At 37.5% G+C, this 16,026-nt stretch overlaps 1 protein-coding gene and 2 long non-coding RNA genes across 3 annotated transcripts; 1 reads left to right on the top strand and 2 right to left on the bottom strand.

The window, feature by feature from the left end:
• The first annotated feature begins 2,652 nt into the window (after positions 1 to 2,652).
• Positions 2,653 to 5,074, top strand: LOC311262089 (uncharacterized protein). Its single transcript, XM_084361255.1, has 4 exons — positions 2,653 to 2,687; positions 2,878 to 2,932; positions 3,109 to 4,199; positions 4,866 to 5,074. The coding sequence occupies exons 3-4, from the start codon at positions 3,259 to 3,261 to the stop codon at positions 4,903 to 4,905; spliced, it is 981 nt and encodes a 326-aa protein (XP_084217381.1). The 5' UTR covers positions 2,653 to 2,687; positions 2,878 to 2,932; positions 3,109 to 3,258; the 3' UTR covers positions 4,906 to 5,074.
• Positions 5,075 to 6,777: 1,703 nt separating this feature from the next.
• On the bottom strand, positions 6,778 to 8,014 carry LOC311262146. Its single transcript, XR_014623219.1, has 4 exons — positions 7,997 to 8,014; positions 7,695 to 7,746; positions 7,260 to 7,530; positions 6,778 to 7,021 (listed from the first exon to the last, which is right to left on the bottom strand). It is a non-coding gene; the product is annotated as an uncharacterized lncRNA (long non-coding RNA).
• Positions 8,015 to 11,871: 3,857 nt separating this feature from the next.
• Positions 11,872 to 12,919, bottom strand: LOC311262271. The gene is made up of 4 exons (XR_014623226.1): positions 12,846 to 12,919; positions 12,578 to 12,614; positions 12,304 to 12,466; positions 11,872 to 12,092 (listed from the first exon to the last, which is right to left on the bottom strand). It is a non-coding gene; the product is annotated as an uncharacterized lncRNA (long non-coding RNA).
• Positions 12,920 to 16,026: the final 3,107 nt, after the last annotated feature.

The following is a 16,026-nucleotide window of genomic DNA, read 5'->3' on the forward strand; positions in this document are numbered from 1 at the left end:
AATGATTGTCAATAAGCAACAATGACTATCACAAGTGTACAAACTCTCCTAAGGACATTCAACATGGCTGAGATCTGGTGATTGTAAAGGCCATATCATCTGAGTCACATCATTTTCCTTGTATGGAAGCATTTGTTGTATTTTCCTCTAATCTTTCTTTTTGTACATTTTGTGTAGGAGTATCCAGAGGTTGAATCTTCCTTTTCTGAGGATCACCTTATATGTGGAGGAGCAGCCCAATGCAGCACAGGAATTACTTGCCTGCCTTGGGGAGCACGGTGGCAGCGTGTGACATGCAGTGATGAAATATAACCAAGTAAATTTACTTAAGTACTTTACTTAAGTACAATTCTGAGGTTTTTGTACTTTATTTGACACGGTATTTGCTTTCTTTGATAATCAAAGCCAGATTATCACATTACAAATGAATACATTTTATCGGCAGTCGGACTTGAATTTTGATTTTACTTGTATTTTTGATAAATAAGTATCTAATAAATGTATTTATACCCAAAAAGCTGCTCTTGATACTCATTTAATACTGTATCATATACTTTAGGACTTTTACTCAAGTACTATTCATATGTGTGACTTTTTTTCCCCACAAAAGTAAGATTTTAACATCATACTTTTTTTTATAACTTTTGGGTACTTTTTACAACACCGGTAACAAACAGGTCACAGCACACTGCTCTTCTTCACACTGGAGAAGTAGAACAGGAAGCATTAAATGACCGTCATCAACAAATGCTTTTTGTAATTACAATTTTTCTAAAGTTTTTGAACTGAGATTCAGCACTTTTGACTGTAATGCTGATGGCACACTAATATTTTGCACATTGCAGCTTAGCAATGAGCTCAACAATAATGAAAACATACTAAATAAATAAAACATTAGGAGTATCCCTGCGTCCGGGGGGTTATTATGCAATTATGAAGAAGTGTTTTTTATTAGAATTTCTCTTAAAGGTGCTCTGTGAATCACTCCCTGGACCTCTTGTATAAATGTGTTATGGAAAGATTGTTGCTGTTGTCTTCAGCGATTCAGCTCTTTCACCATGTGTCTGTCTTTTTTGGTGCTTGATCGGTCTGTTGCCAACACCATACTGTCAATACCCATTTAATGCACTTCACTGCCAGATATGATCAGTCTCGATGAAATTCCACGGAGAGGGATCAATAAAGTCATATCTTGAAACATTGCATACTGTTTTGAATAAAGCAGTATTTTGAATAAAACAAAAAATTATTTCATAATTAAATCATAATGCCAGTTGGAGCTCAGTTCCCTGTGAGGAGTCTCAGTGTGACTCAACCTGCAAATATGAAAAAGGGGAACAAATATTAACGTGACATTTCTGTACGTCTGGATGTGTAGCAATGTTATGGTCATTTCAATAGAAAAAGTTTACCCACCCAGTAGCTTCATGTTTCCCTGGTACTGTAAAAAGGGGATGCAGTGTGTGTTGTGAAATGTGATGTTTAATATTGAGACTGTGTAACTTCTGTCGCCTATCTTCACCTCCAAAGGCCTGACTTCAGACTTGACCTCTTAAAAACTTGACTTGACACTTAGACTCGACCCACTGAAGACTTCACTGAAGACCCAAAGCCTGAGACCTTTAAGACTTGGCTTGACATTTGAGACTTGACTCCCAAAGGCCTGACTTCAGACTTGTATTCTTGACAACTTGATTTGGCTTTAGAGACTTTATTGCCAAAAACTTCACTTGACTTGAGATCCGTGAAAATTGATTTCCTAAAGACTTGACGTTTGACTTGACTCCTTGATGACTTGACATTTGAGACTTTAGCCTCAAATTTTGAGACTTTACCCTAAAAAGTTGACATGAAACTTCAATCCCAAGGACCTGACTTCAATGACTTGACTCCTTGAAGAACTGACTTGACATCGAGATGTGACTTCCTACAGACCTGACCAAACCTGAGACTTAACTCCCAAAGACTTGAACTTTACTACCACAGACTAGTGAGCGAGTGTGAAACAGTCTCCTATTGTTGAAATTTCTTTCATTGATGTTTAACTAGGTTTTGAAACTGAATATCGTCGACCATTAGAGTGTTTTGGGAGTATAAAACAAGCTTTTTGAATACATCACCGCAGGCTGTGGGAAGTATCTGTGCAACTGGCATCTTTTAAAATGATTATTTTATTTACAAACACATACTGTACATTTCACACCTGATATTATGATCATTTACCAATTAGTTAATTGACAAAAAAGGACTATTAAACCATTTTAATTGCTGTTTGTCATTTTTCATGATTCCACCTTCACAGATGTAAAGATTTGCTGTTTTTCTTTTCAGTTACTTTAACTATCATTATAAGTGTTAAATCATTTTGAGGTCTGGACGGGTGGTTGTATGAAACAAGCATTGTGAAGGTGTCACTTTGGGCTCTGGGTAATTATGACAGTGATTTGCACTATGTCTGCACGGTGTACTTTTAATTTTAATAATTTAAGTAGATTTGACTGGTTATGGACATGTTTTCAATGTAGGACTTTAGCTTGTAACAGAGTATTTTCACAGAGCAGTATTAATACTTTTACTCAAGTAACGAATCTGAGTGCTTCCTCCTCCACTGCCTGTCCGCCCCGTCGCTTCCTATAAAAGCAGAACCAGTTCACTGCTGTGTCAGTGGATCTGCACTCCAGCACTCAGTAAGTTCACTAACTGTTTTTCTACATTTAACAAAATACACTGTCTGGACTGCAAATGCTTTCTTTCTCCATAATTTAGCATTTTGGTTTTGAAAACTGCTTAACTCAATAAAAAAAATTTAAAAAGTTATTTATTTTCTCGTGTAAAAACAGGATTTTTGTGTAATTAAGTGGGCTTCTTTCATTTCAGAGTTCAGATATGATTGGAAATCCTCCAAAGTTTGACTATAGCATCACTAACACAGGTAAAGAACCTACAGGTACTTGTTGACCCTGTCTTTTGTTAATTTTACATCTTTGTCACTTATACTAAAACACTATGCAAACTGTCTTTATTGAATTTTAATTAGCAACAATGTATATCATGTTTACTACCAACTAAAAAAGAAAAATGTGAGCCTCATCTCTTTTGTTTAACCAGGATACCGGTATCCCTTTGGCTGTTATCCTCAGCCAGTGCAAGGAAGATATCCTCAATGTCCACCATGGATGGAACAATGCAAAAACTCCTCTACACAGTCCTGTTGTCCACCTGTTTGCTGTCCTGCTGTAGCCCCATCTTTTGGATGGTATGGACCAGGACCTAGTTGGTGGAATGGATGGAACTTCGGTCCTTGGTTTGGTGGTAGTGGACAGTTTGGTGGCAGTGGACAGTTTGGTGGTAGTGGACAGTTTGGTGGTAGTGGACAGATTGGTGGTGGTGGACAGACTGGTGGCAGTGGACAGATTGATGGTAGTGGACAGATTGGTGATGGTGGACAGACTTGTGGCAGTGGACAGTTTGGTGGAGGTGGTCACTTTGGTGGCAGTGGACAGACTGGTGGCAGTGGACAGTTTGGTGGTAGTGGACAGTTTGGTGGTATTGAACACACTGGTGGCAGCGGACAGTTTGGTGGCAGTGGACAGTTTGGTGGTAGTGGACCGACTGTTGGCAGTGGATACTTTGGTGGCAGTGGACAGTTTGGTGGTAGTGGACAGTTTGGTCGCAGTGGACAGTTTGGTGGGGGTGGACCGACTGTTGGCGGTGGATACTTTGGCGGTGGTGGACACTTTGGTGGTAGTGGACAGTTTGGTGGTAGTGGACAGTTTGGTGGCAGTGGACCGACTGTTGGCAGTAGATACTTCGGTGGCATTGGCCACTTTGGTGGCTGTAGACACTATGGTGGCTGTGGACACTATGGTGGTTGTGGACACTTTAGTGGCAGTGGACAGACTAATGGCCGTGGACAGACTGGGGGCAGCGGACAGGCTGGTGGCAGTGGACAGACTGGTGGCAGCGGACAGGCTGGTGGCAGCGGACAGGCTGGTGGCAGCAAACAGACTGGTGGCAGTGGACAGATTGGAGGCAGTGAAGAGACTGGTGGCAGTGGACAGCTCAGTGGCCATGACCAGCATGGTGGCAGTGGACCTGCTGGTGAATTTAAACAGGAAGATAAACCGAAACACAAGCACAGGCACAAGCTTGGCCACAAGCATGTCGATTGTCACAAGAAGGGGAGGGAGTGCAGCGGGGTAAGATTCAACAGTGTTGAATTCATTGACAACGGAAAGTGGATTTTGTTCAGAATTCAGAGAAACGATACAAATTTTAGCAGACATTTAATCATCTTTTAATTAAGTTCTCATAATTCCAATTTTAAAAATGTGAAGATTTGCAGCCTTTCCTTTTATTTATTTGAATAATTTAATTAAATGTTAACAGTTTCAATGTTTGGACTTTTGGCTGAAAACAGAGTAGCAAAGTTATTGTGTTACTGTGGATATTTTCTGATTTATTTCAAACCAAACTATCAATAGCACATACAATAATCATTAGTTTCAGTTCTATGCAAAATACTTAAAATCTGTCATAAAATATTTGATGAACAGTGTAGCTTATCAACATTGTCAGGAAATGTCCCGGAAAACTAGGAAATATCATTAAAATGTCAAAAATAACCACCAGATGGAACTGTTAATAGGAGCAGCAAGGAATTTACATGCATCCGAGTATTTTAAGCCTGAAATATCACCTACTTAACATCTATCTATTCAGTGATTCCCTCATCTACCAAAAACCATTTGCATTAAAATACTTTTAAATGCTTCTTACAGCAAATATTGGTATGTGTAATCGCTTGACCAGCCCTAGTCATAACTGACCGACTGTTTTTTCTTACATGTTCATATTCTCTGTAGTCCTCCAGCAGCCCCTGCACCAGTGACTCTGAGTAGATGAAGACTCCTCGACGAAGAAGAACGAGGACAAGTTAACAAGTTAACAACCTGGAAATCTTCATCCTCAACTCAAGAATCACATATGACCTAAAAAAGGTTCTTGGTCCAAAACATAGAAAATCACACGGCCTTGAATGAAATACTTGTGTAATAAATGAAGTGTAAACAGAGATGTTTGGGTGGCTGTGTTGGCTTTTCTTAACTTTTGTGTAGATTGAAACAAAACAGGGAAAATCCCAGTTGGATGTGAGGAAAGGGGTGGGGTCTGGCTGTGATACTGGCACAGTCGCAGTGTCAATAACACCAGTAGATGGTGCCGGGACATTTTCAAAAATCTAAGTGTAAAAGACACATCTCTTAGAGTGGATGGTATCAATGATTAATTTTGACAGAAAACAAAACCACACAATGTCAACCTATATGGTACAACTTAGTCCAGTCCAAAATTGTTGTTTATCTGGTGCCACATGGCATCTCTCTACAAAATATGGCATTTTGGGGTTAAATACTGCTTAAATCTGCATTTTGAGAAAAATAGATGTTTTTTATGTTAAGTGGGACTTTTTGTGTAATCAAGTGGCTTCATTGATTTTATTCATTCATTAGTTTGATTGTATTGAAATTCTGTGATAATTATTTTTTTTTTTTTGTCAAACCACCATTCGAAAATAAAATTACTTTTAGTGACCTGGACAGAGGTGGGAGTAAGTTACACGTGTGCAAGTCATAAGCAAAATCTTTGAGCAAGACTTTTTGCACATTTTCAACCTCATCACTATCTATCTGGGGCAAAACCATTTCTACAACAAGTTTCTTTAATGGTCTTTGTGTCGCTGGGGGGTTGTTCTTCCAGGAACCAGTGACAGTGTCAGTTCTCACCTCTTAAATATCTTTTCAGGCTCTTTAATGTGAAACACTGTGACCAGCTCAGATTCTGGGATGTTTTGACTCCACATTGAGAATTTCGTAAATCTAACTCTCATCTATGCTGAAAAAACAGCTGGATGCACATCTCAGCAGGTCCTATTTTGCTGAATGATGCATCAGCCTCTTACGTTTCTTTTCAGACGGTTTTAGGGGTAAACACTGTTGCCTGCTGTTTATTTAGTTACGCTGATGACACACATTTATACCTAACCTGTGGAGATAGGTGTGATAATATTACATTTATCCATAACGCAGCACTGTTAATGTACTGTTACTGTTGCAGTGCTTCTTCTAAATTCAATAATCACATTACAGTTATTAATCAACACGTTATGTAGTTATTTGCATTACATAAATGAGTTCTACATGTCTTATTATGCCCACTTGTTAACATCGTCTGACCTCTCCTGATATCTATGACCTCACCAGATCACCTCACCAGGGGGCGCTATATTCAGTACATTCAGGTCAGAAGTCAAAAATAGACTGAATTTTGAAACAGCCAGACGAGAGGTCTTGGTAGTCTACTTTTCCTCCCTGGCTCAGTTGAGTTTTTTGCTATGTGTTAAGTTCCCAAGAACAAATGTAGATTATATGTTCTAAGAATATGATATAATTTAAAAACATTATTATTACTTTATCAACAGTTAATCAGTCACTTTTTTGATCAACTGAGTAGCTGTCAAGGCTATGAAATGTCAGAGAAAATGCCCATTGCAAGTTTAGAGTCCAAGATGATGTCAGGACATTTCTGGTTTGTTACAACAAAAAGTACAAATATGTTCAATCGACGTTGATATAAAACAGAGGAACACCAAACTGTCAATCTAAAGAAGCTGAAACAGCAAATCAATTTTGTTGAATGAATAATTTAAATGTTTAACTGATTATTAAACTTATTGCCAATATGATCAAATAAAAAAGAGAATAAAGAGACAAGGCACTGTTGCTTTAATGATGAGCAAAAAGCAGTTTATTGTTGTTAATCACAAGGGAACATTTATAATCAGAGTCTAATTCATCAAAAGCATAGTATGTTGCACAAAAAACATAATTTGAAAGGTAGGAGGTTAAATTAACTGATTATTTTCATTAAAGGAAGCAGGATGAAGGTGTCCGGAGGAAGATGGTATTGTTTCTCCTCCCATTCAGACATCTTCATCTGTTCAGAGGCGCTGCTGCAGGAGCTGCTGGAGAACGACAGCAGAGACAAATATTGAATTTTAATTCACTAAAAACATGTCACTTAGTCTATTGAATAAATTTCACCGAAAACTGAACATTATGACCTTCATTAAGGGAGGATTTATAGCAGGGCTCTTGTACTAGACTGCATTAGTAGTGGACCGACGCTCAGTATTAACTTTGGTACAATAAACATTCAATGATTTACATTGTACATTTATCAATAAATCAACTGGATCTTACCTTTACTGCTCAGGACCCGAGTGATATCAAAACCTCCGAGGCACTGGTCCTCCAGCCATTCCTCCAGCCATTCCTCCAGGCATTCCTGCAGGCATTCTTCCAGGCATTCCTCCTTGCATTGGTGCTCCTGGCATTGGTGCTCCTGGCATTGGTGCCCCTTGCATTGGTGCTCCTGGCATTGGTGCTCCTGGCATTGGTGCTCCTGGCATTGGTGCCCCATGCATTGGTGCTACTGGGTATGCTCCAGGGTATCTGGGCATTCCTTGGTTACCTAGTCAAACAAAAGGGAGGAGGGTCATCATTTTCTCTTTTTCTGTGTATAAACTTGATGTAAATTTAAAATTCAGTGAAGACCGTTTGAGAAAAAGGACGAGGACGGAGTTTTAGTAAAAGTGAAAAGTAACAAAAAGATGTTACTGCATTTGACTTCTTTACCTGAGTTAGCGCCGTAGCCGAACATTTTTGAATTTCAGATCAGATCCAAACGCTGAAATTAAAAGATGCAAACAACACCCATTTAATATGAGAAAAAAAAGAACATATTTTTTACACAAATGCAGATTAAAGCCATTGTATAACATAAAATGCTATATTGTGTAGAAAGAAAGCATCTTCAGTCCACTGTGGAAAAGACAGCGTATTTGTTAAATATTAGAAAACAGGCAATGCAGGTCAGAAGTATTACATTTTGCAATTACATCATATAATTATGCCCAGAGAGCTACTAGTGAACTTACTGAGTGCTGGAGTGCAGATTCACTGACACAGCAGTGAACTGGCTCTGCTTTTATAGGAAGCCACAGGGCGGACAGGCAGTAGAGGAGGAAGTACTCAGATCCTTTACTTATGTAAAAGTACTGGTACCACTCTGTAAAAATACTCTGTTACAAGTCAAACTCCTGCATTGAACGTGTATTTAAGTATTATCAGGAAAATGTACTTAAAGTATTAAAAGCAAAAGTACTCCATGTGTTGTCCAACCAATTGTGCAAACCTGAAAAAAAATATATATATATAAATACATACATATATATATATATGTGTATGTATTTATATATATATTTTTTTTTTCAGGTTTGCACAATTGGTCGGACAACACATGGAGTACTATATATATATATATAATAGGACTCAAGCCTTATGTATATATATAATGTATATATTTTAAGGAACAGCAGCTATTCTTTACATGTGTTAAGCTGGACTATTTTGATAATCATTTGTCATGTAAGATTTTGTTTTTGTTTATGAAGTATATGTAAGAATGACAAATGATTATCAAAATAGTTAAAATAGCCAATTCATTTTCTGACAGTCTATGAACCAAAAGTGTTATTTGCCTCGGTTGTGTCCAAACATTTCAAAACCTTATTCCTCTGTAAGCAAGCTAAAGTCTATATTAGTGTAATCATGACTATCATAACTTTTGATTGACATTTCAATACTTTTGTTACTTTTTGTTTATTGAAAAACATCCAAAATACTTTTTCAAACATCTCTTCATTTCTCTCAGCCTGTGATGATGTATCAAAATTTGCATTTTTCATACAACCAAAACACGCTAAAACTTGAAGGTGCTGTTAGTAAGAAAAGCAGATTCACTACTATATGCTTGAATATCAATAAATTAAAGCAATTGGGGATGTGAACATAAGTGTCAGTGTCATTGACTTGAACTTGTATCATTGACTTGAACTGTTGTGAGTCCTGACTGACTTGAACTCTGATGATCTTTCAGTGTTTCTCAAGTGTATTTGCTGCTGGTGGGAGTACAGTGTGGGAGTATGAGTGTGTCGATACCTGTGTGGTAACACTCTCAAAATGCAGAACTTTTTTTATTTCTTCTTCTTCTTCTTCTTCTTCTTCTTCTTCGTATTTCTCAAACTTCAGAAACAATTAAGAGAGTTCAAATCCAAAAGTCTAACTATTAAAATCAAGAGGCTGTGTGATGCTGTCCTGTGTTCTCAAATCAAGAAAAGTGAACCATCCTTTAACATGTTGTAGTGGTCACAGGCTTGATAACATAATAATAGGCGACTAAGATGTCTGGGAGTAATGAAAGTAGGGTAGTCAAGTCTTGAGAAAGTCAAGTCTCAAATGTCAAGCCCAGTCTAATCTAATCTAATCTAGTCTAAATATGAAATTCGTTTTTTGTTTTATTACATTTCCTTATTTGCATAGTCAAAAAAAAGTTTACCCATTCTATTGTCCCATCCCTTCATCGCACTAGACATATCGTCATTAATACCGACAATCCATCGTAGCCACAACTCACATACAAAAATGTATGTAAATGTAGAGATAGCTGTGATATTGTGAGGTAACTATTTTGCGAATAGAACTGCTGAGTTTGGGGTCACTTAGAAAACTTGTTATTAAAATAACATTAAATTAATCGGAAATATAAAATAGACATTAATAATGTGGTAAATGTCACATAACTCTGTTAGCTGGAAATGGCTGATAAGTGTACAGTCACAATAGACACATGCTTTCAAATTTAGGTGATCAAATCAACTGGTTATTTTCGTTAAAGGAAGCAGGATGAAGGTTTCCAGGTGGAAACTGGTCTTGTTTCTCCTCCCATTTGGGAGAATGTAATAAGTCTCCTTCGATCTTTGCCTGCGGGTCACCCAACTCTTTTACCCTTTTCTACACACTCATTACGTGTGTATAAACAGCAGGTACAGTACTTATACGCCTAAATATCAATAAATTAAAGCAATTGGGGATGTGAACATCAGTGTCCGTGCCACTGACTTGAACTTGTATCATTTACTTGAACTGTTGTGAGTCCTGACTCTGACTTGAACTCTGATGATCTTTCACTGTTTCTCAAGTGTATTTGCTGCTGGTGGGAGTACAGTGTGGGAGTATGAGTGTGTCGATACCTGTGTTGTAACACTCTCAAAATGCAGAACCTTATAGATCTTCTTCTTCTTCTTCTTCTTCTTCTTCTTCATATTTCTCAAACTTCAAAAACCATTAAGAGAGTTAAAATACAAAAGTCTAATTATTAAAACCAAGAGTAACCAAGAAACCAAAACTTTTGAAGGTGTATCTTCTAATTGGCTGTCTGATGCTGTCCTGTGTTCACAAATCAAGAAAACTGAACCATCCTTTAACATTTTGTAGTGGTCACAGACTTGATACAACAATAATAGTCAGCGAGGACATCTGGGAGTAATGAAAGCAGGTGAGTCAAGTCACATCTTCATAGGGGCAAAACTTTAGAAAGTCAAGTCTCAAATGACAAGCCCAGTCTTTGAGGACTCAGGCCTCGAGTCTCAAGTCCAGTCTTTGGTGAGTCAAGTCTCAAGTTCAGTCTTATCTTTCGGGAGTCAAGTCTCAAATATCAAGCCGGTTCCTTAAGGAGTCAAGTCGGAAGTCAGACCTTTGGGATCAAAGTATGAAAACAATTCTTCAGGGAGGAAAGTCTCAAAAGTCTTTTAGGACTCAAGCCTTAAGTCCCTTGTCTTCAGTGAGTCAAGTCTCAAGTTTAGTCACGTATTTCAGGAGTCGAGTCTCGAATGAGAAATCAAGGCTCGATCCCAGTTCCAATTCTTACCCCTTGCCCCAAAGAAAAGAGTAACAAGGGGTTATGATTGAAATCTCCCCCTGTGAAATGGAACAACCCTTTAAGATCCTCATAAAGAAGATGGTGGCAGTGAGATGAAGCTCACAATTTCATTCACAACTTCACTATCAATAAAGTAATTAAATCAAAAACTGCTAACGTTAGCACCCTGTTACGAAGCAGTGTTCTTTGATTTGATTGATAGCGAGAAACTGCCACAGTAACACAAGAGAAATCAGCACAGCAGAAGACGCCATGTTGGAAATGTCCGTAACGTAAACACCATCAACCTCAACTGATGACGTACTGTATATAAGGGACATGTTTATTTCTTCTTCTTCTTCTTCTTCGGGTACTGAACAGGACTGACAAGTAAATCGTGACAATAGAGTTGCCATAATACACTATTTTCTTGGGAATTATACATCCAGGAAGGTGGACATTATATGTGGGCTCCCTGAGGGCTCATTAGTTGTTCCACTGCACTTTGGTTTGTACGATATTCTGCAAATAAAATGTATGTTATCATGTTATCATCGTTATGCTGATGACACACAGTTGTACCTAAAACTGAATCTTGACAACTACTACTGCTACTATTTATCAAATTATTATGTTGTTGCTTTCATTACATGCAGAAGTTCTGCGTGACTTGTCATGCACATTTGTTAACGATCACCTTATTTCCCCCTGCTATCTATGATCTCACACCAGGTGGCGCCATATTCAGTATTCAAGTCAGTAGTCAAAGATGAACTAGATAAGAGGCCTTGGTAGTCTGCTCTTTCTTTCCTGGCTCAAGCTGTGTTTTGCTTTTTAGTTGAGTTGAACAAGAAGTCAAATACCCCAAGATGTTCAATTTACAATGATATAAAAGAGAAAAACTGTCAAAACCAGACAGACTGTCACTCTTGCGAAGCTAGAACCAGCAAATCAGTTTTGCTTTATGAATGATTTAATATTTAATTATTAGACACATTTAGCCAGTAAGGCAAGAAAATAAAAATAAAGAGATGACTTGCATTGATGATGAACAGAAAACAGTTTAATGCTGTTATTCACAAAGGAACCATTTTGATCAGTGGCTAATTCAAAAGCATACAGAGGGTCACATGAAACACATGCTTCAAAATACAGGTGGTCAAATAAACTGATTACTATCATTAAGGGAAGCAGGATGAAGGTTTCCAGGTGGAAACTGGTCTTGTTTCTCCTCTCATTCGGACATGTTCATCTCATCAGAGCTGCAAGAGCTGCTGGAGGACGACAGCAGAGACAAACATTGACATTTCATTTACTAAAAACATGTCAATTAGTTGGTTAATTAGGTTTCAACAAAAACTTAACATTATAACCTTCATGAAGGGAGGATTTAATGCTGGACTCTTGTAGTAGACTGCATTAGTTTTAGCTGACAACTGACTGAGTTTGCACTTTATATTCATCAATGACTCAACTGAGTCTTACCCTTATTGCCACATTGGTCCCATTGGACATGGACCAGATGAAGGAGGAGTAGGGTACGGACCTGGGTGAGGTGGGCATATAGCAATTTGGGGCTGGTATGTACCATTGGGTTTAGGATAGTATGGACCTGGAGGGCATACCTGTGGCATTGCTCTGGGCATTCCTGGTCAAACAAAAGGAGTGGGAATCAACATTGTTTGTTTCTTTGTAAAGACATGATGTCAGTTGGCTCCTAACATAATAATAGTACAGTTACAACACGTGAGTTCTTTACCTGGGTGCATTTTGGAAGTTCAGAAGAGATCCAAACGCTGAAATGACAGAAGCAAACAACAAACACCATCTTAATATGAGAAAAAAAATATTTGTGATAAATATATCATGAAGTATAATGAAACCACGTCACCAATTTTTGTCTGATAAAGACATGAATAATGAATACAGTTAACATAGGAAATACAAGACGATCGATCAATCACTTCGCACAAAGTGATAGACACATGCAGATATTTTGTGGTAATCAAGCTCAGAAAGTTTCTTACTGTGAAATGCTGGAGTACCGATGAACAGACAGCAGTGAACTGGCTCTGCTTTTATAGGAAGCCACGGGACAGAGAGGCAGTGGAGGAGGAAGTACTCAGATCAGAAGTTTATTTAAAGTTTAATTATTTTTCAATTGTTTAATTTCCATGTTTTATATTTGGCTGAGCACAAACCAAAGTAAAGTACATTCACTGAAGACACATCCAGTTAAGATAACACTACATGTAGATGGTAAGGAAGGACCAGGCAACACGCACATGGATGTTTTGACGCACTTATAAACCATGCGATCATTAACTGGATGTCTCGGATAGTAGCAGATTATCACAAGAGATTTTTAAGGAGCCTTCTGGAAGTGCCTCTGACCTGTGAGGTACCGTGCACATAGTTATAATCTATCACAGTGTCACCTGTTGTTGGGTGTCAGTCTAAAACAGAGAGATGGAAATTACACAGTCTTAATATTAAACATCACATTTCACAATAAACATTGCATCCTCTTTTCACAGTACCGGGGACAAACTGTGTTATAAGCCTCTCTCCTCTTTTCTATTGAAATGATCATAACATTGCTACATATCCAGAGTGAAAAAGGGAAAGTTTACCCCCTCCGAATGGTGAAAGGAGACAGAAATGTCACATTTATATTTGTTCCCCTTTTTCATATTTGCAGATTGAGTAACACTGTAATCCTCGCAACGAACTTAGCTCCTTAACAAGACTGTAAATTTAATCAGGGAACAACTTGAATGATGCTGTTCCTGTTTTATTAAAATTTATATATATTTTATTTTGCAAAGTCATTAATGAATAGCATTTACTTATTCCATTGCCCCATCCCTTCACCACAGTACACATGAAATATTCATCCTCTCATTATTTTTATTAATACCAACAATCCATCATAACCACAGCTCACATACAAACATGTATTTATCCATACAGATAACTGCCCCATTATTTTATGCACTGTATATTGTCCATCATTTAATTATAATTGGTTGCTCTTTATATATAATATAATTATTAAATAATAATGAAAGTTTTGTGATACCAAAGAAATCTACTCGGTGACTTTTATGGAATTTTTTTGTGTTTGTTATGGATTAATCATATCTCCTGATTATGATGCGTTCATAAAGCTTGTTTTATACAAACAAAACAATCCTGCAGATTTCAGCAGCTGGGAACAGGTGAAGGCTTTGCATTCTTGTTACATGATTAATCCAAAGTCTTTAAGGTTAAGGTTTAAGGTCTCTTAAAGACTTTTCTTTACAATGTGTCAATATGATGTAAATCAAACATAATTAATGTGTAAAACAGCATGTAAAGTACTTAGTTAAACAATGTTAAACAATTGGCAACATGAACATCAGAGTCACTGACTTAAACTTTAATATCAGTTACTTGAACTATTGAGAACTCAGTGTAGGAGTATAAATGTGTTCATACCTGTGTTGTAACACAGTTGTTAATATGCAGAACCTTTAATTTCTTCTTCTTCTTTTCTTCTTCTTTGTAATTTTCAAACTTTCGAACCCATTTACAGAGTTGAAAAACAACTTTTCTTTTGAAGGTGTATCTTCTAATTGGCTTTGTGATGCTCTGCTGTTTTCACAAATCAAAAAAATGGATAACATATTGATTGGCAGTGAGGCTCTCTGGGAGTCAGGAACATAGGGGAGTCAATTCACGTCTTCATGGGGTCAAGCTTCAAGTCTCAAGTCAAGAGGTCAAGTCTCTGAGGGGGTACAGTCTCATGTGAAGTCTTTGGGAATCAAGTATCAAATGTCAAGGCAAGTCTTTAAAGACTCAAGCCATGAGTCTCAAATCATGTCTTCGATGAGTCAAGTCTCAAGTTTAGTCAAGTCTTTCGGGAGTCAAGTCTCAAGTCAAGTCTTTGGGAGTGAAAGTCTCAAATAATAAATAAGTCTTTAAGGAGTCAAGTCTAAAATCAGGCCATTGGAAGTAAAGATTTAGGTGAAGCCTTTGGAAATAGTCTCAAACATCAAATCAAGATTTTATGTATTTAACTCTGAATTCAAGCCCTTGGGAGTAAAGTCTCCAGTGAAAGCCTTTGACAATAAAGTCTCAACTGTCAAATCAAAGATTTTATGGACTCACTTCTGAACTCAGGCCTTTGGAAGAAGAGTCTCATGGCAAATCATCAAGGAGTCAAGTCTTGAACGGCAAGTCAAGTCTTCAAAGAGTCAAGCCTCGAGTCTCAAGTCAAGTCTTCAATTAGTCAGGTTTAGTCAAGTCTTTAAGGAGTCAAGTCTGAAGTCAGGCCTTTGGCAGTAACGTTTGTGATAAAGTCTTTGGGAATATTCTCAAACATATTTAAAGTTTATTTAAAGTTTAATTCTTTTTCAGTTGTTTAATTTCCATGTTTTATATTTGGCTGAGCACAAACCAAAGTAAAGTACATTCACTGAAGACACATCCAGTTAAGATAACACTACATGTAGATGGTAAGGAAGGACCTGGGGTATAAGGCAACACGGACATCGATGTTTTCACGCACTTTATAAACCACGCAATCATTAACTGGATGTCTCGGATAGCAGCAGATTATCACAAGAGATTTTTAAGGAGCCTTCTGGAAGTGCCTCTGACCTGTGAGGTACCCTGCACATAGTTATAATCTATCACAGTGTCACCTGTTGTTGGGTGTCAGTCTAAAACAGAGAGATGGAAATTGCACAGTCTTAATATTAAACATCACATTTCACAATAAACATTGACTTTTGACAGTACCAGGGAAAAACTGTGTTATAAGCCTCTCTCCTCTTTCTATTGAAATGACCATAACATTGCTACATATCCAGAGTGAAAAAGGGAAAGTTTACCCCCTCTGAATGTTGAAAGGAGACAGAAATGTCACATTTATATTAGTTCCCCTTTTTCATATTTGCAGGTTGAGTAACACTGTAATCCTCGCAATGAACTTAGCTCCTTAACAGGACTGTAAATTCAATCAGGGAACAACTTGAATGATGCTGTTTCTGTTTTATTAAATTTTATATATATTTTATTTTGCAAAGTCGTTAATGAATAGCATTTACTTATTCCACTGCCCCATCCCTTCACCACAGTACACATGAAATATTCATCCTCTCATTATTTTTATTAATACCAACAATCCATCATAACCACAGCTCACATACAAACATGTATTTA

This window comes from Pagrus pagrus (assembly GCF_965226575.1).
Source record: "Pagrus pagrus genome assembly, chromosome: 9".
In the NCBI taxonomy this organism is placed as follows: domain Eukaryota; kingdom Metazoa; phylum Chordata; class Actinopteri; order Spariformes; family Sparidae; genus Pagrus; species Pagrus pagrus.